The 23,220-nt window shown below is 34.8% G+C and overlaps 5 protein-coding genes across 7 annotated transcripts; 1 reads left to right on the top strand and 4 right to left on the bottom strand.

Moving 5' to 3' along the window:
- Nucleotides 1–26: 26 nt before the first annotated feature.
- On the bottom strand, nucleotides 27–3,092 carry LOC107907096 (pentatricopeptide repeat-containing protein At2g06000). Of its 3 annotated transcripts, XM_016834311.2 has the most exons (3): nucleotides 807–3,092; nucleotides 452–459; nucleotides 27–369 (listed from the first exon to the last, which is right to left on the bottom strand). In XM_016834311.2, the coding sequence occupies exon 1, from the start codon at nucleotides 2,705–2,707 to the stop codon at nucleotides 926–928; it is 1,782 nt and encodes a 593-aa protein (XP_016689800.2). In that variant the 5' UTR covers nucleotides 2,708–3,092; the 3' UTR covers nucleotides 27–369; nucleotides 452–459; nucleotides 807–925. The 3 variants fall into 3 exon arrangements, with proteins under 3 accessions (XP_016689800.2, XP_016689801.2, XP_016689799.2); XM_016834312.2 differs by lacking the exon at nucleotides 452–459; XM_016834310.2 differs by having other exon boundaries at nucleotides 27–459; nucleotides 807–3,091.
- Nucleotides 3,093–3,739: 647 nt separating this feature from the next.
- Nucleotides 3,740–8,783, top strand: LOC107907098 (uncharacterized). The gene is made up of 3 exons (XM_016834314.2): nucleotides 3,740–4,420; nucleotides 4,772–5,169; nucleotides 8,619–8,783. Exons 1-3 carry the CDS (start codon nucleotides 4,095–4,097, stop codon nucleotides 8,633–8,635), a joined length of 741 nt encoding a protein of 246 aa, XP_016689803.1. The 5' UTR covers nucleotides 3,740–4,094; the 3' UTR covers nucleotides 8,636–8,783.
- Nucleotides 6,277–7,171, bottom strand: LOC107907099 (auxin-binding protein ABP20-like). The gene has a single exon (NM_001326987.2). The coding sequence runs from the start codon at nucleotides 7,137–7,139 to the stop codon at nucleotides 6,519–6,521; it is 621 nt and encodes a 206-aa protein (NP_001313916.1). The 5' UTR covers nucleotides 7,140–7,171; the 3' UTR covers nucleotides 6,277–6,518.
- Nucleotides 8,784–10,614: 1,831 nt separating the features above from the next.
- On the bottom strand, nucleotides 10,615–16,983 carry LOC107907103 (germin-like protein). The gene is made up of 2 exons (XM_041094814.1): nucleotides 16,713–16,983; nucleotides 10,615–10,787 (listed from the first exon to the last, which is right to left on the bottom strand). Exons 1-2 carry the CDS (start codon nucleotides 16,981–16,983, stop codon nucleotides 10,615–10,617), a joined length of 444 nt encoding a protein of 147 aa, XP_040950748.1.
- Nucleotides 16,984–20,414: 3,431 nt separating this feature from the next.
- LOC107907104 (12-oxophytodienoate reductase 3-like) lies at nucleotides 20,415–23,220 on the bottom strand. Its single transcript, NM_001326988.1, has 5 exons — nucleotides 23,126–23,220; nucleotides 22,772–22,912; nucleotides 22,111–22,241; nucleotides 21,754–21,936; nucleotides 20,415–21,073 (listed from the first exon to the last, which is right to left on the bottom strand). The coding sequence occupies exons 1-5, from the start codon at nucleotides 23,218–23,220 to the stop codon at nucleotides 20,415–20,417; spliced, it is 1,209 nt and encodes a 402-aa protein (NP_001313917.1).

Here is a 23,220-nt window from a genome sequence, read left to right as displayed (position 1 = left end):
CCCGTCTGAAACAAAAAAGAACCATGTAAACAGAAATCCCTTTATTGATGATCATCATGTCCTCAAATACATTTCATTCATTCTTGAAATTTTCTAAAGTTCTGTACACACTAAAATGTGGGGGGGCAAAAAACAGAGTGTATTGAATTGTCCAGAATAAATAAGGAAAAAACATGAATTTGATCCATCTTTTTTCCATGTTCCTTACTGAAAACACGAAATTGCTTTGTTTTCTCATTTGAAATACAGAAGTGAAAGGACAAAGGGCCAACCTCCGTGGTACGTGCCACTCATTTAGCATCATGCCTGTTTTCTATAGCATTATCCAGCATTTGAAGCCAAACAAAAATATTCATTGGTGATGATCTCCTACCAAATTCAGATTTAAGATTTTATTACACCCTCATATAATGTAAAGAGGCAATGGCAGAATACAAGGAAATATGCTTACTTGTTATCCTGCAAACTCATAGAAAAGAAAAATTGTGTTAAGAATAATCGTTGAAGAAAATAAATGCAACTTGATATCACTCTTCTCCTTTATCTATTAAAAATAGCATTTACTAGTTATATAGTTTGGAGCATGATTGAAGAAAGGGATTAGAACTCATATAATGAGTACAAATGTTATTTTTAACCTTACGGTACACTGGAGCAACTGAATCAATCGACTTGCAAGCTAATACAAGTCACTTGGTTGGGAGAAAGAGAAAATCATTCAGTTGTATTATTTATAAGTACATTTTTTAAACAGCATGATCAAAAAGTTTATGACATGAACAAAAGAAAACAAAAAAGAGACTTACTTAATGGAAGGTCATTTCTGGTTCAAGCTGGATATGCTTAATTGGATACTTGATGCATACTGTAGGGCCTTTTCAACATCTCTGGACCAGACTGAGTTCAATGATACGGGGCTTTTCTCTTAAGCAGCAACAGGCACAACTCTGTTTATCCTCAAAGGAATATTGTTATCCAAAGATGATGAACTTGCCGACTTCTTGCCCTGTGATGCTATTGTTGAAACACGGGAGGCTTCATTAGGCATCCCGGCCTTGAAAAGGCAAGATACCAAAGAATGCACGGCGAAATCATCAGGTGTACAACCAACTGATAACATTTTATCGAAAATGCCAATTGCTTCAAGCATTCTTCCTTTCATACAATGCCCGATAATGAGAATAGTATACGTCACTTTATCAGGATAACATTTCTTCTCCTTCATTTCCACTGCTATCAAATTGGCCTCATCCAAATTCCCAGACTTGCAGAACCCGTCAATCACAGGGTTGAAGATAAACGGTTTCGGAACAATATTTGTACATGTCAACTCCTTCAAAAGTTCACGAGCCTCATGCAGTCTGTTTTCCTTGCATAGAGCATTGATAATAATAGAAAAAGTATAAACATTTGGAGATATATTTCTCACTTTCATTGTATTCCAAAGCTGCAAACTCCGGTTCACATCTCCATTGCGACAGTATCCGTCAATCAAGGAAGTAAAGGTTACAACATCAGCAACGCAACCAAAAGAAACCATCTTCTCATACATGGATTTAGCAGAAAGCATATCTCCAACCTTGCCAAAGCCATCAATCAGAACATTAAAAGTGACGGCACTAGGCACCGTTCCTGAATTAATCATCTCATTAAGAAGAGCAGAAGCCTTCCCCATCTTACCCAACTTACAGTAACCAGATATGACTGATGTATAAGTCACAACATCTGGTGAACAATCATCTCTCAATCGAATTTCATTCAATAACTCGTGACCTCTATCTACCTCATTTGCCCTACATAACCCACCTATAATGGTGTTATAGGTAAGAATATCAGGAAAACAACCAAAAATCCACATATCATTAAAAAACTCAAAAGCCTTGTCCACCTGCCGAGCTTTGCACAGGCCTAGAATTAGAATATTAAATGTCCAATTATCTGGGTTAAAGTTCAATCCTAGATTCTCTTTGTATAAGCTAACTGCCTCTTCTAGTTTATTTTGCTTAATCATCATATGCAACAAATTGTTTAGAGCAAAAATGTCGATCCCCACTTCATCGGACTGAATCTCAGCAAGCAACTTCTTTGCCATTCCAAAGTCACCTGCCCTCGCAAAAGACGAAATCATGAATCCTACCATAGTATCATCAGGCAAATGCCTGTCAATCCTCGCATAATCAAAAACTAATTTAGCCGACTCATGTAGACCCATATTACAAAGTGATCTCATAAGCAAAGTATAAGTCCAAAATGAATGAGTAATATTAAAATTAACTCTACTGAACTCGAAAAACTTCAACCCTAATGCTGGATCGTTTAACCATTTAACAACTTGTAATTCAATTAAAGGTGACAAATGCTTGCTCAAATAACCCAGAGAGCGATCACTCAAAGGTTGGGAATAAAGAAATAGAGTGCAAACAACCTTAACAAACCAAGCCTCGTGCTTTTGAACTACCTTTACATCTTTATAGCCTGGCGGGTGAGATCCTCCGTGAAATTGAATGTGATACTGAGGAACGAAGAGCTTGGAGGCGGGTCGAACCCTTGAGGCACGAGTTGTGAATGAAAAAAGGGTCATATGTAAGCCCACACCATATCTAGGCCTAATTAGATACTCAAAATTCTCTTCTTGGCAATGACCAAAATTACTACTGGGAACCCCAGATTCAAAGTTGGGTCCTTGATAGTACTCTCTACCCTTCATGGAGATGGCGAGAAATCGAAATAGGGTACCATAGCAAATCGATTCATAGCTCAAACTAAACGATAAAATATCTTACCAGAAAAAGATCCAAAACCCCAGATAAATCTCAAGCATTAAATAACTTAATTAGATCATCGGATGATGACTGAGCATTGAAACGATTGACATTGACAACCAAAAACTGGATAAACGAAAGCAATCCGAAATAAGAAAACAAGAAAATGGGAAAAAAGAAAAGATCTTAGAACTGTCAGGTATAATGGGGGGGGATTTCGATGCTAGATGCGAAGGAACGGCAAAATTAGGGTTTTCAGCGTCGCTTGTGGGAAATGTAGCCTGGCTTTGTTAGAGGTCGCTGGCTCCCACTGCTCCGTCCTAGCGAAACGAGACAATGGGTTCCAAGTCTTGGGCTTTATCTCCTGAACTTTGGATCATTAAAGCTCAATTGGGCCAATGCTTAAGCTAAAGAAGAGTTTTTGATATTGGGCCTATTGGCTATAGGCATATTAAAACAATTTTTCTCAAATTTCTAATTAAACTCGAAATTCAAAGATAACTGTCAATGACACATACACAAAAAAGCTCAACAATCAAGACCAAAGTATGACCGACACGTGTCGCTTTCGTTGATCGCATGGTTGCCACGTTTTCTTTTGTTGCAGACTGTCACCAAATATATTTCCTATAAAAGAGTGAAAAGACAAATCCAAAATAAATTGTTTTTTTGCAATATATTTGGATAAAAGAAATGTTTTGTTTTATTATGGTTAATCCTTAATTATAAAATATCAAAATTTTATTAGAAAACGTGAAAGTCTTAGTTAAACAAAAATCTTCCCTAATCAACGGCAAAACCTTTTTTCATATATTTCTTTCTTGTCTTCAAATAATACTCACTTAATTCAACTGACAAAAATACGTTATCATCACTATCCACACAAATCTCAACATCATGTGATCAAGTGTGAATCATAACCGTTCACGTCAGGTAAAAGTCAATCAAAATGTAGAATAAACGCGAATCATTGTATCCTGGCCTACAACATAGTCCTGCCTCCTTTCTCTCTTTCTTAATTCTTACCAAATCAAAATATCTTTATCCAGAATTTCAGATAATCTTTTTTATTCATTTTTTTCTTTCTCTACAATTTCCGATAAAAAGAATTTCGTTTTTCTTTATTCCGTTTTGAGTACTTAAATATTTAACCTTTTTTTTCTGTAGAAAATTAAAGTAACTTCTTTTAATTTTTTATTTTCTCTCTCTGTGTTATCTCAACAATGGCGGAATTATCGCCATCTCCCATGTGCACTTCACCAGATATTATTATTATTACCCACTGGGTTTAAGTTCCCTTGCTTTTCTCTGCACTTTTCATTTCCCTAAACGATGTCGCTTGTCTATGATAGGAATAATGAAAATAGTAGTTCAATGAGACGCTCGGGGTTTATCCACGGGATGCAGTGTATCTCCGTCTATGATTCGCCGGAGGAGAAAAGAGATGATAGGTTGCGGTTGCTTTCGACGGAGGAAGAGGAGGAAGAGAGAGACGATGATGAGTCGGGGTCTTGCAGCTCGTCGTCGATAGGAAGGAACAGCGATGATTCCGGTGAATCACCATCGGATGATGATGACTCACCGGAACCTGAAGTACAAAGCCAGCTTAAAGGACCTTTGGATACAATGGATGCTCTACAGGAGATTTTGCCTTTGAGGTAAGCCACTTTTAACATTCAAAAAATAAAAATAAAAAACTTGGCTTGTTTTTTCTTTATGGGTTTTGATTTAAACTCGATTCTTCGTTGAAATTTGCAAGTAAATCTAGAGGAATAGCTAGGGTTTTGTTTGACAATTTCTTCAAAAAGGATAAAGTGGCTTTAACTTTTAATGAAAGGCCATGAATCATTTAAAGCGTATTAAAGTAGTGAAATGTGGGTTTGATACTAGTTACTCCTACTAACCATTGCTTGAAGAACAAGAAAATGGTGTCTTTTAATAAGATCTTGCATAGTTATTCTTATGGGTTCTTCAATCTGTTTTTCTTTGCGGGTTTTGTTTGATTACAGAAAAGGCATATCCAAGTTTTATAATGGCAAATCAAAGTCCTTTACAAGTTTAGCCGATGCGGCTGCTGTTTCCTCTGTTAAAGATTTTGCCAAGCCTGAAGATCCCTACAATAGGAAACGCAAGAACTTATTAGCTCGCAGTTCTTCATTGGACAAGAAACCCAATAATCTTTTGGGAAACATTGGAACTAAAATATCAATGGCATCATCGCCGTCTAACTGCCTTCCACCTCTGCATCCACAGTGTAAAAAATCAACTACCATCATCAAACCATCATCATCATCATTTACTGCTCGACCAAACCCTCCTTGCCGGTCTTATTCCTTGTCTGATCTACAGTTTGTTGCTGCTACAACTCCTAACATGGCTGGTTTGGCTGTTCACAGTGGTAATAAAGGCAACAAACTGCGTTGAAATTAACCACAGTTTCGCTTTTAGAATTACAGAACTGGCCAAAAGGCTTGTAGTTTTAGTCATTGAGATGATCACTTGTGTTCTGCTTTGATCTAATGCTTGTGGTTTGAAGTGGTAGGTATACCATGGACATGCCATTTAGAAGTAATTACTGATGTACTACTCTTCTCGTCTCTTTGTTTGCTTTGAGACAATGGTGAGAATGCTTTATTGTAAAATACTATTAACTAAAATACTTTCTTTTACCTTGCAGCAAAAATTGGGCTTGTCTTTTTAATGGAGTTCAAACCCTAAATTATTGCTCAAATTTGAAATTAGTTCCTAAGCTTTAAAATATTTTAATTTAAGTTCTCAAAATATTAATATTTTATTAATTTAGTCGCTAAGTTATTCGTTAAATGTCAATTGTATATAATTTTTAAAATATATAAATTAAATTAAGAAAGCTAGGTGCAAAGTTGTTTATATAATAAATACATATGTATTTGTTATTGAATATATTTTTATAAAAGTATGTTAAATTGAATTTACATTTAATACTTACCATAATGATAAGGCTATGATGTTAGTATTTGGAACAATTTTGATTGATATATTTTAAATTTTCTAATCAATTAACCTAAAGCTTAAATCCTCTTTTCACTTGTTTAGTATTCACTCAAACATATCAAAATTTTTAGTTTATACCAACATTATGTCTACATTTAGTACAAATATTTGTCCAGATATTGGCTCCAACATCATTCTTTGATTCAGTGATTGCTGATCATAGTGCTAGTACAGTACAGTATAAATTTTCAAAAGAATTTGGACTATGGATTATAGTACTATTTGATAAGGTTCATGAAAGTAGTCGATTTTAATGGTGACCAACTTTTAACCAATATATATTATTTTGTAAAAGATTGCGTAATTTTATCTAAATATACTTAAATATTTTATATCCGGGTTCGAATAAAATATCCTTTCTTAATGGATGGGGAAGGGGTATATGGTCATCCCAAAAATTCTGCCAGTGCGGTATTCCCCACCAAACAATTCCAGCTACTCACCATCATCTTTGGAGATTAATGAAGTTGGCTATTTCCCATTTTAAGGGAGAAAGATAAACAACATAATTGCCTTTATTTAAACATTTTCAGATCGAGAAAGCGATGGTCTTTTTTATTACATTTTTGGTTCACAGTAGAACCTGAAGAAGGAACACAAAGAAACACAACAGAGACTCACTCTTTTGCTAGTAATTTCCAACAAACTACCACTGACAAGAAGACACAAGCAAACGTGAAAGCATACGAAAAAAAAAGGGACTCTCAACAAGTTCAAATAATATTAACCAGTTCCTCCAAGAACACCCTTCAGCTTCTTAATCTGAGCAGCATCCAGAAAAGTGGTTCCTTCAATAATGTCAGTCGGCAAGTCATTTGTAAACAAGGCAAAGTCCAGGATTTGGACACCAGGGTCTGCACTGTTGAAGGATACAAATGCCACGGATTGAGTTTTGCCTGTATTGATTTGGAAATGTAATAAACCTTGTGGGAAAATCATAATGTCTCCTTCATTCAGAGATTTGGAGTAAACTTTGTTATCTGAGGATATGAAACCAGCAAAAAGTGTGCCATCCATAACAAGAATGAGTTCAGAAGCCCTAGGGTGTGTATGCATAGGTATCACTCCACCAACAGCTAAATCCAAACGAGCTATTGAAATGCCGAGTCCGTTAACACCCGGGAATTGAGTCGAAAAGGCTGGTGTTATTGCAGCTTTTACGAGGTTCGAAGTGTTGCCTGCGGTACGGAGGAGGCCGGAGAAAGAGAAGTCATCTTCGGTGGCTGTCTTCTTGCAAGAATAGCCTGCAGGGCCTACAGGGCCATTCAAGTCCCCAACACAGAAGTCGGCTGCGTTGGTGGAGGAAAATAGGAAAGAGAAAATGAAAAAGATTGGGAGAAACATGTTTATGGCACTGGTTTTTGAGGGGTGAAAATGATGTTGCAAGCTGAGGTCACCCTTTATATAGAGCGAAAAGCATGGATCTTTTGAGCCATTTAAACCTTGAAGGTATGTCCATGCATACTTTCACGTGATGATGATGAGACTGATTCCCTATAATGTGAATCAGGGGGAAATTTTTCTCAGAAAACAAGAAGAATACTCTTTTGGGTTGGAAAAAAAACATCTTTTGCATCCTGGTAAATTTCATATATTGTAAAAGTTATCATTAATTTTACAAATAAATATCATTTTGAACTTAATATAGTATTTTAATTCTAAAACATTTTTTTATATTGTATTTTTACATTTATACTTCTCTAAAGTAAATCTAATTTTAATATAATATAATTTATTAATTGTTTTCTCCCAATGAATTGAAGTTACGGAAACAGTTGACAATAAATATAACTATTTATTTCAATCTTAATTGTCCATTTAATATAACTATTACTGAATTGAATTTATGGAAACAGTTGTCAATAATTATAACTACTTATTTCAATGTTGATTTCTCCTAATTATTTGAATTTATGGAAACAGTTGACAATCATCTTAATTGTCCAATATCTTTAGATAGCACCTGAAGTACAAAGGACCTTTGGATACAATGGATGCTCTGAGGTAAACCATTTTTAACATTCAAAATATAAAAATTAAAATATTTGGCTTGTTTTCTCTTTACGTGTTTTGATTTAAACTCGATTCTTCGTTGAAATTTGCAAGTAAATCTAAAAAAATAGCGAGGGTTTTGTTTGGCAATTTCTTCCAAAAAGATGAAGTGGCTTTAACTTTTAATGTAAGGACATGTATTATTTAAAGCGTATTAAAGTAGTGAAATGTGAATTCCATGTGACGGTTCGATGGTTATTGGCGTTTGTTGTTTGGGCTTTACCCTATTATTATAATTCAAAAATAAAATAGTGAAATGTGGGTTTGATACTAGTTACCCCTACTAACCATTGCTTGAAGAACAAGAAAATGGTGTCTTTTAATAAGATCTTGCATAGTTTTTCTTATGGGTTCTTCAATCTGTTTTTCTTTGCGGGTTTTGTTTGATTACAGAAAAGGCATATCCAAGTTTTATGGTGGCAAATCAAAGTCCTTTACAAGTTTAGCCGATGCGGCTGCTGTTTCCTCCGTTAAAGATTTTGCCAAGCCTGAAGATCCCTACAATAGGAAACGCAAGAACTTATTAGCTCGCAGTTCTTCATTGGACAAGAAACCCAATAATCTTTTGGGAAACATTGGAACTAAAATATCAATGGCATCATCGCCGTCTAACTGCTTTCCACCTCTGCATCCACAGTGTAAAAAATCAACTCCCATCATCATCATCATCATTAACTGCTCGACCAAACCTTCCTTACCGGTCTTATTCCTTGTCCGATCTACAGTTTGTTGCTAACATGGCCGGTTTGGCTGTTCACAGTGGTAATGAAGGCAACAAACTGCGTTGAAATTAACCACAGTTTCGCTTTTAGAATTACAGAACTGGCCAAAAGGCTTGTAGTTTTAGTCATTGAGATGATCACTTGTGTTCTGCTTTGATCTAATGCTTGTGGTTTGAAGTGGTAGGTATACCATGGACATGCCATTTAGAAGTAATTACTGATGTACTACTCTTTTCGTCTCTTTGTTTGCTTTGAGACAACGGTGAGAATGCTTTATTGTAAAATACTATTAACTAAAATACTTTCTTCTACCGAGCAGCAGAAATCGGGCTTTTTTTTTAAAAATGGAGTTAGAAACCCTAAATTGTTGTTCAAATTTGAAATTAGTTCCTAAATTTTAAAATATGTCAATTAAATTCTCAAAATATTAATATTTTATTAATTGTTAAGTTATTCAATAATATCAATCCAGATACGATGTAAATAACTTTTATAATATAAATTAAAAAGTATATATATAAGAATGTTTTGAATATGATGAGCCAAAAAAGCAACAATGCCATTAAAATTTAGGAAGACAGTCTCTTCCCTCTTAACACAATGGGTGTAAAGTTGTTTATATAATAAATACATATGTATCTGTAATTGGACTTTTTTTTTATTATAAAAATATGTTGAATTGAGCTCATATTTAACTAACTTTTAGGGTCTGTTTGATTGCCAGTAAAATATTTTCCGTAAAATGATTTCGGAAAAATGTTTTACTTTTCTGTAAAATGATTTACTAGAAAATATTTTCTGGTGTTTGATTGAATCTATGTAAAATATTTTCGGCTGTTTGGCAGATTTCCTGGAAATATTTTTCGAATTTTTTTTTACATGTATTGATATATATTAATAAATTTTTATATTTTAAATTATTTTTACATATATTGCAATGATTTATTTATAATAATACTCAATTATTAAGCCACAATATTAATCGTTATAAATTGAAAAAAAATTAATATCAAATAAATTATTTGTAATTGTGTTAAAAAAACAAGTATTGAATAATTAAAAAAACAAGTTACTGGAAAATCGATAAATAGAAGCAATTTTCTACCGGAAATGAAGGAAGGAATGAAGGAGGCGATAGAGAGGAGAGCACGGAAAATGTTTTACGGAAATTGAAAGGGTAAGACATTTTCCCTAAAATGTAACCCATTTTTCCTTGTTTTGGAGTTCATTTTCCAAATGGAAAATGTTTTTCGCCAATCAAACGCTGGAAAAGTTGGAAATGATTTTCCGGAAAATCAATTTCTTCAATCAAACAGACCCTTAATTAATATGATATTGATAGTATTTTAAAAATTTTGATCAATTTACAATCTAAATCCAATGATGTACGGTGCAATTGATCCTAATATTAAACCCTCTTTTCACTTGTTTAGCATCAAGGGGAGTTTTGCCATACACTCCAAAACATATCTGATTCAGTGATTGCTGATCAGTATAAATTTCAAAAGAATTTGGACCATATATTGTACTACTACTTGATAAGGTTTACGAAAGTAATCAATTTTAGTAGTGACCAACTCCCAACCAAAATATATATTCTCTTGTAAAAGATTACATAATTTTATCTAAATATTTTTAAATATCTTAAATCCGGGTTGGAATAAAATATTCTTTCTTAATGGAGAAGGGGGTATATGGTCATCCCAAAAATTCTGTCAGTGCAGTATTCCCCACCAAACAATTGCAGCTACTCACCATCATCTTTGGAGATTAATGAAGTTGGCTATTTCCCATTTTAAGGGAGAAAGATAAACAACATAATTGCATTTATTTAAACCTTTTCAGATCGAGAAAAGGATGGTCTTTTTTATTACATTTTTGGTTCACAATAGAACCTGAAGAAGGAACACAAAGAAACACAACAGAGACTCACTCTTTTGCTAGTAATTTCAAACAAACTACCACTGACAAGAAGACACAAGCAAACGTGAAAGCATACAAAAAAAAAAGAAAAAAAAAGGGACTCTCAACAAGTTCAAATAATATTAACCAGTTCCTCCAAGAACACCCTTCAGCTTCTTAATCTGAGCAGCATCCAGAAAAGTGGTTTCTTCAATAATGTCAGTCGGCAAGTCATTTGCAAACAAGGCAAAGTCGAGGATTTGGAGACCAGGGTCTGGACTGCTGAAGGATACAAATGCCAAGGATTGAGTTTTGCCTGCATTGATTTGGAAATGTAATAAACCTTGTGGGAATACCATAATATCTCCTTTATTCCGAGATTTGAAGTAAACTTTGTTAGCTGAGGATATGAAACCAGCACAAATTGTGCCTTGAATAACAACAAGGACTTCAGAAGCCCCAGGGTGTATTGTTAGTACAAAACTCCGGTAAGGAAAAAACTCAAACACACGATCGGAACTCGAAAAGAAAAAGAAGAAATAGGACAGGCTCCAAGGCGTGTATCAAGCCACTATCTTTAAGGTTATATTCGCCCCCACTTATCTTCAGTGTGCAAACGAGTTCCAAGCAAATTAACCTCGAGGATACAGTGAAGCCAATGACTATTTGCGTTTTGCACTGACAAGAATAGTCCACTATGCACTGAGTAATGTATAACAAAAACTCAATTTCTACAAAGGATTTCTGCAGCAATACTTTATAGAATAATCTAATAATATTAGAAAATGAAGGAAGAGAAGAAATAATATTAGAATTTGTTGATATGATTTCCAAATGAAATCCCATTCCTATTTATAGGAATTTTCATGTCTCTTCATAGAGACATCTTTCAATAGGTGTCTTTATGAATAAATAAATAATAATAATTATTCATTTAATTTTGTAACTATTCAAATAATATTTTTTAAATAGTTATAATTCTTTTTAAAAAAAAAATCAAATGATATAACTTTTGACCAATGACCAAAAGTTTTATCTTTTGATTAATTACACCCATTCATTTATAGTTATTGGGATACTATAAATATTTGAAAATATTCCAACAATCTCCCCCCATTTTCAAAATATTTAGATTTTGATATTCTTGGAAATCAATTTGCATAAATAAAGGTGTCTTACGATTGAACCTTCACTTAGTGAAAACATGTTAAAGTTAATCGAAATTGTATGGTAGACTAAGCTTTGAACCAACTATTCCATTTGATTAACTGAACACATCTCACACAATGATTTCAACATCAGTCAATGCATAGTATCTAGGGACACTATTATAGCCATGTGTCTATGTCCTCTTTTCATGAGTGCTGTCAGAGCCAAGCCCTTAAGCTCCTAGAAGCGGCCACACTTCCACTCACATAGGTAGATCCCATCAAAAGTGTTCCCGTAATTATAACACTCTAACATATTTATGTTATGGGTCCATTAAGAGTACATTACTCATCCTTCCCTTATCATTACGGGTACCTAGCACTTTAATCTTAGGATGGATTTATTTATAGTGCTAACAGTCACATACTAATGATGTACTTTGTCTCATTGAACTCAAGACTTGACGTTATACCAAGCGTTGAGTCGAGTTTCCATCATGGGTGACTCTAATTAATAGGCTTGAGTCCCATCCCTTTTGAGGTCCTTTTTACTACATCTCTAGCAAGACTTTTTGTCAAAGGATCTGCCAAATTTTCACTTGACCTCACATAATTAATAGTGATCACTCCATCAGAGATTAATTGTCGGACATAACTATGTCTTAATCCAATGTGTCAAGACTTTCCATTATATACTTGGCTATATGCCTTTGCTAGAGTAGCCTCACTATCACAACGGATAGAAATAGGTGAAATTGGCTTAAGCCATAAAGGTACATCATAAAGCAAATTTCTTAACCATTCTGCTTCTTTAGATGCAGCGGCTAATGCAATAAATTCTGCTGCCATGGTGGAATCGGTAATACATGTTTGTTTCTTGGAACCCCAAGAAATGACTCCTCCACCAAGAATGAAGATCCACCCACTAGTAGATGCATGATCTTCCGAGCTTGTAATCCAACTAGCATCCGAATACCCTTCTAAAACTGGAGGATATCCATTATAACACAATCCATAGTTAATAGTTTTCTTTAAGTACCTAAGTACTCTATTTAAAGCTTGCCAATGCAAACTACTTGGATTACTTGTGTATCTACTCAATTTTCCAATAGCATATGCAATATCTGGTCTTGTACAAGTCATTATGTACATAAGACAACCAATTAGACTTGCATATTTCAATTGATCAATTTTCCTACCAGCATTAGATACTAATTTTAATTGAGGATCCATGGGTGTAGATGCTGGTATACAGTTGAAAAGATCAAACTTCTTAAGCACATTTTCAATGTAATGTGATTGTGATAAAGCTATAGTGCTTTCATCTTGGGTTATTTTAATCCCAAGAATAACATCTGCTACATCCATATCCTTCATAGCAAAGTTGTTTGACAAGAATTTCTTTGTGTTTTCTATTTGTTCCAAATCCGTGCCAAAAATGAGCATGTCATCTACATATAAGCAAATTATAACACCCTTTCCATTATCAAATTTACTATATATGCACTTATCGGATTCATTTATTTTATAGCCATTAGCTAAAACAACCTTGTCAAACTTTTGGTGCCATTGTTTTGGTGCTTGTTTAAGCCCATATAAAGATTTAACAAGCTTACATACCTTATGCTCTTGTCCTGGAACAACAAATCCTTCCGGTTGCTCCATGTACACTTCCTCTTCCAATTCACCATTTAAAAATGTAGTTTTAACATCCATTTGGTGAACAACCAAATTATATATAGAGGTAAGTGATATTAATAGTCTAATTGTAGCAATTCTTGCTACTGGAGCATAGGTATCAAAGTAATCAATACCTTGTCTTTGTGTAAAACCTTTTGCTACCAACCTTGCTTTAAATTTATCAATGGTTCCATCGACCTTCATTTTCTTTTTGAAGATCCATTTACAACTTATTGGTTTGGAACCTGGTGGAAGATCAACTAAGATCCAAGTTTGATTTCCCATTATTGAATCCATTTCATCATTTATTGCTTCTTTCCAAAAAGCAGAGTCTTGAGATTTCACTGCTTCTTCAAATGTAATAGGATCAGATTCGGTATTATAACAATAAGGTATCTTATTGCATATACTTTCACCTTTTCCTTCTACAAGAAACATAATGAAATCTGGTCCAAAATCTTTGACCTTTTTAATCCTCTTACTTCTTCTTAATTCTTGACAAGATTCATCATTATTATCAATTTGTTTCAATGGAATCTCATTCTCATTTGAAGAATGGATCAATTGTTGTGGTTGTAATTGTCTTGATATAGAATTAAATCTATTTTCATCAAAAATAGCTTCTCTTGATTCAATAACCGTATTAATTGAAATTGAATCATTTGGTTCAATTACTATGAACCTATATGCCTTGCTATTATGTGCATAACCTATAAATATGCATTCAATTCCTCTTTCACCTAACTTTTTACGTTTAGGTGTTGGAACTTTTACAATAGCTCTACAACCCCAAACCTTTAAATAATTAAGGTTTGGTTTCCTTTTCTTCCATTGTTCATAGGGGGTTATTTTAGTTTCCTTATTAGGAACTCTATTCAATATATGACAAGCTGTTAGAACAGCTTCTCCCCAAAAACCCTGTCCAAGACCTGAATATGATAACATTGAATTTACCATTTCAATCAAGACTCTATTTTTCCTTTCAGCTACACCATTTTGTTGTGCTGTGTAAGGGGCTGAAACTTGATGGACAATTCCAGTGAGTTCAAAATAACTTGGATTATAGTATTCTCCACCTCTATCCGATCTTAAGCACTTGATAAATGATTCACACTGAAGTTCAACTTCAGATTTATAAACTTTAAATTTATCAAGCGCTTCATCTTTTGAATGCAATAAATATACATAACAATATCTAGAACAATCATCAATAAAAGTAACAAAATATTTCTTTCCACCTAATGTAGGAGTATTATGCAAGTCACATAAATCACTATGTATCAAATCAAGCAATTTTGTTTTCCTTTTAACCTTAGGGAAAGGATTTCTTGTAATTTTAGTCAACATACAGGTATTGCATTTTTCAATATTATTATTAAAAACAGGAATTAAATCTAATTTATACATGTCATTCAATTTTCTATAATTCAAATGACCTAATCTATAATGCCACAAACAAAATGATTCAACCATATAAGCAGAAATAGTATTTTTATTCTTATTAATAATATTAAGTTTGAACATGCTTTCATACATATACCCTTTTCCCACAAAAATTCCTCCCTTAGACAAAATAAACTTATCTGCCTCAAAAACAAGTTTGAAACCAAACTTATTCAACAGACTTCCAGACACTAAATTTTTCCTAACTTCTGGTACATAATATACATCATTTAAGGTTAAAACCTTTCCAGAAGTGAATTGTAGTTCAACAGACCCTTTGCCTTTAATTGTTGCGGTGGAAGAATTTCTCATGTACAAGACATTGTCATTTTCACATTGTGTGAACTTTGTGAACATGTTTTTGTCTTTGCACACATGTTTGGTTGCTCCGGTATCAATCCACCATGTATTATCATCTTGTGCCATATTAATTTCAGATATCATTGCAACGAACTTTTCGTTATTATCAGCCTTAGAAGATGATTTCTTCTTTAAAAATCGACATTCATTCTTGAAATGTCCCGGCTTTCTACAATGATAGCATGAGCCCTTTTGTTTCTTTTTGAACTTAGGTGTTCTATCAGCCTGATTGAACTTTCTTTTGAATGGTTTAGTAGTTTGTACTTCCTCCGTAACATGTACTTTGGCATTTTCAGAATTTAGGTTCTGATCTTGTTTTCGATACTCTTCTTCAATACGAAGATGATTTGCCAAAGCCTCAAGAGATATTTCCTCTTTCTTATGTTTTAGACTTCTTTTAAAGTCTTTCCAAGATGGAGGAAGTTTGTCTATTATAGAGGATACCACAATCATTTCATCCATTTTCATATCATATTGCTTAAATTGATTCAGCATCTTTTCAATATCACGAAATTGTTCCATAACAGAACGACCATCAACCATTTGATAATTATTGAAACGACTGACAAGAAATTTCTTACTTGTAACATCTTCGGTCATGTATCTTGCCTCCAATTTGTCCCATAATTCTTTAGCGGTGACGTCATTTTGGTAGGTGTCGAACAAACCATCAGATAAACCATTCAATATGTGGCCCATGCACATGTAATCAGCATTGTCCCATTTTTGTCTTTCTCGGGTTGCAGCAATAGATTCGTTTTTATTCTCTTCAGGTCTTGGAGTATCCAAAACATAAGCAATCTTCAAAGTTGATAACAAAAAGTGCATCTTTTTCTACCATCGTCGAAAATTGCCACCATCAAAACGATCAAGTTTAACAAAGTTGGAAGCCAACTCCCTTAGTGTTCCACTTTCATGTGTTGTGGTAGTCATCATGAAATATAACCTTAAAATTGTTAGTACAAAACTCCGGTAAGGAAAAAACTCGAACACACGATCGGAACTCGAAAAGAAAAAGAAGAAATAGGACAGGCTCCAAGGCGTGTATCAAGCCACTATCTTTAAGGTTATATTCGCCCCCACTTATCTTCAGTGTGCAAACGAGTTCCAAGCAAATTAACCTCGAGGATACAATGAAGCCAATGACTATTTGCGTTTTGCACTGACGAGAATAGTCCACTATGCACTGAGTAATGTATAACAAAAACTCAATTTCTATAAAGGATTTCTGCAGCAATACTTTATAGAATAATCTAATAATATTAGAAAATGAAGGAAGAGAAGAAATAATATTAGAATTTGTTGATATGATTTCCAAATGAAATCCCATTCCTATTTATAGGAATTTTCATGTCTCTTCATAGAGACATCTTTCAATAGGTGTCTTTATGAATAAATAAATAATAATAATTATTCATTTAATTTTGTAACTATTTAAATAATATTTTTTGAATAGTTATAATTCTTTTTTTTAAAAAATCAAATGATATAACTTTTGACCAATGACCAAAAGTTTTATCTTTTGATTAATTACACACATTCATTTATAGTTATTGGGATACTATAAATATTTGAAAATATTCCAACAGTATGCATAGGTATCACTCCACCAACAGCTAAATCCAAACGAGCTATTGAAATGCCGAGTCCGTTAACACCCGGGAATTGAGCCGAAAAGGCTGGTGTTACTGCAGCTTTTATGAGGTTCGAAGTGTTGCCTGTGGCAGCGAGGCCGGAGTAAACGAAGTCATTTACGGTGACTGTCTTCTTGCAAGAATAGCCTGCAGGGCCTACAGGGCCATTCAAGTCCCCAACACAGAAGTCGGCTGCGTTGGTGGAGGAAAATAGGAAAGATAAAATGAAAAAGATTGGGATAAACATGTTTATGGCACTGGTTTTTGAGGGGTGAAAATAATGTTGCAAGCTGAGCTCACCCTTTATATAGAACAAAAAGCATGGATATTTTGAGCCGTTGCAATTGGTCCTTGAAGGTATGTCCATGCATACTTTCACGTGATGATGATGAGACTGATTCCCTATGTGACAAGCGACAGATTTTGAAGCAGTGATGCATGTGAATTAGAGGAAAATTTTTCTCAGAAAACAACAAGAATACTCTTTTGGATTGGAAAAAAATATCTTTTGCATCCAATTGTTGCAGGTAATTTTCATTTCTCATGTCACATATGTTTTTACTGTTTATCATTTTACAAGGAGAATCAGGTTTCAGCCATGGCCATGCATCTACACATTCAGAAAAATGACTTATAATCTAGCATCAGCTTTTGATATATATTCCAGGATTTAGATGCCATCATAGTTAATTATGGTAAATGTCTACTTAAATCCCTGATATATGCAACCTTGGACTTTCTGCTAGCATTAAGGAAACAGGAATTTTCATTGAGTGCATGCGTATCATAAATGTTTCGATGAAAGCAAAGGCTTCTCTTCCTTAAATGAAACGTTCAGTAGGTGTATCCATCAAACAGTTGGTATCAGAGATGATAGATTGATTGTAACACTACTAATTCTGCATAATTTAAGGGAGACTTTGAAGGTGATATGATCTATTTTTCAATGCAATCACATCTTTACAAACATCAGTTCAAAGTTTTCTATATACATTGACAATAATACAAACAGCATAACCCGTTATTAAGGGGCTTAATTAAACATGGAAAACCGAGATCATTGTCAAGAAGAGTATGAAAGTGATATCAAATAGTGGTCCATTGGCTACACAGCACGTTAGAAGGGAGTAAGTTAGGGCGATAGAAGACATTTTTTAACAGCTAATAAGAAGAGACTCTGCAAGTGATTTATCTCCATGGGAAAAAAAATATGTGGAGCTTGCTAATTCCCTGTCTTACAAGGCATATCTATATTACGTTGGGTAAAAAAGTTGTCTCTCAAACTTTTTTTCATGACAATGCAAGATCCTTAGGAAAATGTAAAATATCAAAACTGTAAATTTGGAAGTTTAGTTGATAAGCATTTTTCGTGGACCCAGGCAGACCTAGCAAGGGCAAGGGTTATTTTATGTCTGCCCTGAGCATCTCATTGCCCTTCCTCAGGGCCCTCACTTGAACCTACTAGAAACTGTGGAAACAATTTATTCACCATTCAGCTGCAGTTACTTCCAAGAACAATAAGCAAGGAATATATATATATATTCACACAAAGTGGCTAGATAAGAATTGTTTGCAAAAATGTTTTATCTAATATATCTGATTTACTTGTGATTAAGTTCGAGTAATTCTCCTTCTTCAGGGTACGAGTTAATGGCTTATTTGTCTCAAACTTGAAGCCAACAAGAATCAAGGAACCAAAATAAGAATATTCTAGCAGAGATAGGTAAATATCTAATCCATCTACAAGTAAAGCTAACGGTTCCTAATGCATGAAGGGTAGGAGCCGGTTCCCTAAAAGTGTAAGTGTCAGCAAAGATAAGGTTTGACAATGACAGAAGAGTAAGAGCCAAGCCAATATAGCCATTCAGTTTCTAGCTGGAAAAATCGGATTCCCTTGTTACTGTTGTATTATTATATCATCATCACTCAAGGTTTTTGCCCTTTGGATTTCATGATATGATCTTCCAGTGGAGCCTTTTTTTTCTTGATTCACAAGTAAAAAACATGTCGGGTTCGACTATCAACAAGATCAGATGGCAATGAAGAAACCAGGATATATATATACACAAGACGAGAAATCAATTTCACTGTAAATAATGAACTTGGTCGTTTCTCACACAATGAACTAAGGTAATTTACATCAGCACAAAGACAAACTAGTAGAAGGCTATCGACCAAAACAAGGCAATTCCTGCATTGCTGATAATCCGTTTGGAGGCAAAATATCTTGATCTTTCCAACCTTCAAACAGCCTCCAAGACATGCATAGAGTCTATTGACATTCTGTATTACTTGTCTTGTGAGATCATTTTGAGGGTGTCAAAGGAAAAGACAACCCCGTTGTCTGGAGATTTTCATTGTCTAAAATAAATAATAGAATGACCTCTCTGGTTTATTTGGCCATTTTGGGAGCTTCTAAGTTTCCACCCACCCTTCATTTGGCCATTTTGGGAGCTTCTTAGCTTTTACCCACCCTTCATGGTTCAGGCAGTCCAAGCTAGCAACCTAGTGGTTGACATTCTGATTTCTCGGGATCTTAATGTAAGAGGGATTTCCCCTCCCTATCCATGTGAATATCCTTTGCCTAGTGCTCTAGACAGCCGACCATTAAAAATAAGCTCGGGGCTAACATTAGTTTACAAGATATTATCTTTTTCAATTCATTGGACCTCAATCACGAGACCTATTAAAAATTATTTAAACACTTATATCTCAAGATAAACTATAGTTGTGGATGTGAGAACTGTGACACTTGAGCCAAGCGCAATTTACAGCATTCAGCTTTATTCCTCAATCAAGCATGGTTCGGTGAGAACATAAGACTAGCTGGAGGTAGAGCAACAAGTTGGGCCTCGTTTTTACGGTTAAAAGACTAGAACTCATTGTATTAGGAGTTAAATTATATTTTACCTCTTAATTTAAAAAAAATGAGTAAATTAGCTCATATATGTTATATCAAAGAGCAAGATGATCCTTCTGTTAAAAAATTCATCCATTTTTTCTGTTAAAAATTGATCATGTGCAGTAACATGAGGTACACATAACACACCATGTATCACTATTTAGTTATTCGGTCAATTACGTCATTTTTTCAATAATACAAATGTATGAAAATTTTAACAGAAAAGAACAGTTTACTTTTGGATCTAATGCACATTGATTAATGAAAATTTGAACATCAACAATGAATCGTAAAAAAAGAGAGAAAAATAGAACATACAAAATTTTACGTGAAAACCCTTTTGAGAAAAAATCACAGGCAAAAGAAAGAACATTCACTATGTTAAATTTGAATTTGGGTCACACAACTTCTAACAATTAATTTACCTATTCTTTTAGTAAAGGAGGTAAAATACAATTTGATGCTTAGTACATAAATCTCCGTGATACTTTAATTCTTTTTTTCTTCTAACAAGCAAAAGTTAGGACTTGGCATGAAACCTGTTTAGTCCGCAATTTATACTTTTGATTGAAACAAGGTGCTTAGCCGATTGAAAAGATTCACCGAAGATTTCTCAACGTGAAACCAAGCTAAAATAAGGTAGCTGAGTATCGATTGCAAATAACATTGGTACATAAGAGGAATACGTGCACAATCAATGGCGATTGAACCTAGTATTTGCTCAATCAACTTTTATGGCAAATGTTTGATATTAAACAATCAATGGCGATTGCACATCAAAGGCGTGACTGTACTTGTCTACCTTTCTCTTCGTTCAGGAATGGATAGTCTGTGTACCCAACAACAGGATCATGAGTATAGAACGTCTTCCTAATGTACCTATTTAATGGTGCATTGACCTTCAACCTCAAGACTAGGTCAGGATTTGAGATGAAAAGGCGGCCGTAAGATACAAGATCTGCATCACCCTCGGCCACAGCTTGCATTCCCAGCTCCCTATTGAACCCACCACTACACATGAAAGTTCCCTGATAAGTCCGCTTCAGTTCCTTCAATAAATAAGCTTCCTCGTCTTCATTCCCGTGTTTGCCTGATTCGGTTTGCCCGTAAGCATGATAACGAGGTTGCGTCACATGAAGATAAGCGAGTTTTGACCCCAGCTGTAGCTGAAGCTTGTTAAGTCTCTCAATCACAGCCAAGCCTAGGTTGAGCGGATTAGAGTCGGTTGCATCGAGGTGATCAATTGCAGGCGACATTCTGATCGCAACTCTATCTATACCAATGGCTGAAGCTACTGCTTGAACAATTTGCATTAAGAATTTGCAGCGGTTTGCCAATGATCCACCGTACTCATCTGTGCGATCATTGATCCCATCTTTTAAGAATTGATCGATGAGATAACCATGTGCTCCATGAACCTCAATCCCATCAAAACCTGCAAGTTTTAATGGTTTTGCACAATTTATATATTTGTCATATGAATGTAGTGCTAAGAAAAATTATAAACTTTTTAATTAAAAAAAAAAAGACTGTAAACTGGACAGGGTAAGAAATAGCGTATATGATGTTAGTTTATATAACTTCATTCAGAAGTAAATTCTTCTCTCTCCAATGAAAAGTTCTACCATACCAATGGGAAGGAAGCAATTTGACATTTCAAGTTGTTTGCCACAGCTTTTCAAGATATTGATCAGTGCTGACAGAATATATGGAAAACTGAACAGCTTGATCATTGTACAGGTATTCATGACCATAAACACAAGTTCATATGTCAAACTAGTGCTGTAGCTAATTTGATTATGAAATTTGACATCATAAAACCCTGCTTATGCTGCGTATATTTAGCCACTGTAAAAAGACATAATCATATCCATTCAATGTATTCCCATGTAACTCAAAAACATAAGAAAGATCCATGTAACCTAGTAAAATTTTAATATAGCAGACACTGTTATTTTGACAAAAGTAAAAGGTAGCTCTGTATTTCCCAAGTTCAGCTTGCTATCTAAGAATAAGATGATGTCTTTGTCTAGAGGCCTCCAACAAACCCGTAAATTGAAATGAATACTGAGGGCATTGTACCAATAGAATATGACGATTAATATTAAAACTAACCTGCTCGAATGGCATTCAAGGCTGCTTTGTGGTAATGCTCTACAACCTCTTGTATTTCTGATGTTTCCAGGGGTCGAGGTTTGGGATATATGCCATAGCTACCATCTGGCATAAGAATTCTCCACCTCTTTGAGATGGGCTTGTTTGTTGAGGATATTGGTGCCACTCCACCAGGTTGATACACTGTTTGATTAGCCAACAACCAAATAAAACATACAAATAAATGCTCAACACCCAAAAAAGCATGGTGAATAACAGTTGATGTAATCCCACTATGTAGTATATGAATGAATGAATTCATATTGAGAATTATTTTGATTAAAGTGAAAATGGGTACCAAGAGATTGGGAGAGTTACCTGTATGAGATGCTCGGCCAACATGCCATAGTTGACAGAAAATGATGCCTCCTTTGGCATGAACAGCATCCACAATCATCTTCCATGCCTCCACCTGTTCTTCATTGTAGATTCCAGGAACATGTGGAAACCTGCTTCAACAATGCAATAATGATGTAGTTAAAAGAAATGCTCTGAGACACATATAGATAAGAGTGAAAACCATAAACAAAATGTAACAAAAGGATTTCATATGAACTTTAGGGGAGTAGCAGGCTATGTCTGCATAATGCAATATGATATTACCGACAGGGACTGCGAAAAACAGATAACTAAATTAACTCAAATAATAAATTATATTGGTAAATTACTTTCATTAAAACTCAGTACAAAGTCTGGAGTCAAAAGAGCAATGGTACAATTATTTCAGATACAATTACAATATTATAATATTTGTCCATAGTTTTAAAGTAAAACTTTACACTCTGAATCAACGTCTGCTTCAGGCCAAAAGTCAGCAATGACCCATTGGTAACACTAATACATTAAGATAAGAGTTAAGTGGGTCCTAAAAAGCACGAAATTGGGGGTAATGCTGTAATGGGACCAGAAGCCACTATTGCTGGAATAATGCGAGTGAGTGGTACGAGTTTTCATTATCAAAATCAAATCACGAAATTACCCTGCTCCAGTGTCGGAGATCAACGTTCCTTCAGTGATGAGAAAGCCGCCAGGAGTGGACCTCTGCGTGTAATATTCAGCAAGCGCCGGCCTTGGAATTCCATTCAACGCCCTGCATCTCGTCATAGGCGCTAGCACCACCCTGCCATCAGAAACAACCCGTCGGACTTAGATTAATTTCACCAAATTGCCCTTCCGTATTTTCCTCGGATATACAGAATCCGAGGAGATCGTGGCGGAACATGCCTGACACAAAAGTGCCCTAAAGACAAGGATCTAAGCTCCCCCCCCCCTGGATCCCGGAAATCGATGCGAAAAAAACGACAGAGTAGTCAAAGTTGAAGGGTAGACAAACCTGTGGGAAAGATTGAATTTGCCCATCTTGTAAGGAGAGAACAGCGTAGGGGTTCCTTGAGAATCCGCCATTTTTACTTTTTCTCCATGCTCCAT

The sequence above is a fragment of the Gossypium hirsutum genome, chromosome D05 (assembly GCF_007990345.1).
Source record: "Gossypium hirsutum isolate 1008001.06 chromosome D05, Gossypium_hirsutum_v2.1, whole genome shotgun sequence".
NCBI classification, from domain to species: Eukaryota; Viridiplantae; Streptophyta; class Magnoliopsida; order Malvales; family Malvaceae; genus Gossypium; species Gossypium hirsutum.
The sequence above is the reverse complement of the archived record's forward strand: the minus strand, read 5'-3'. Positions and strand labels throughout refer to the sequence as shown.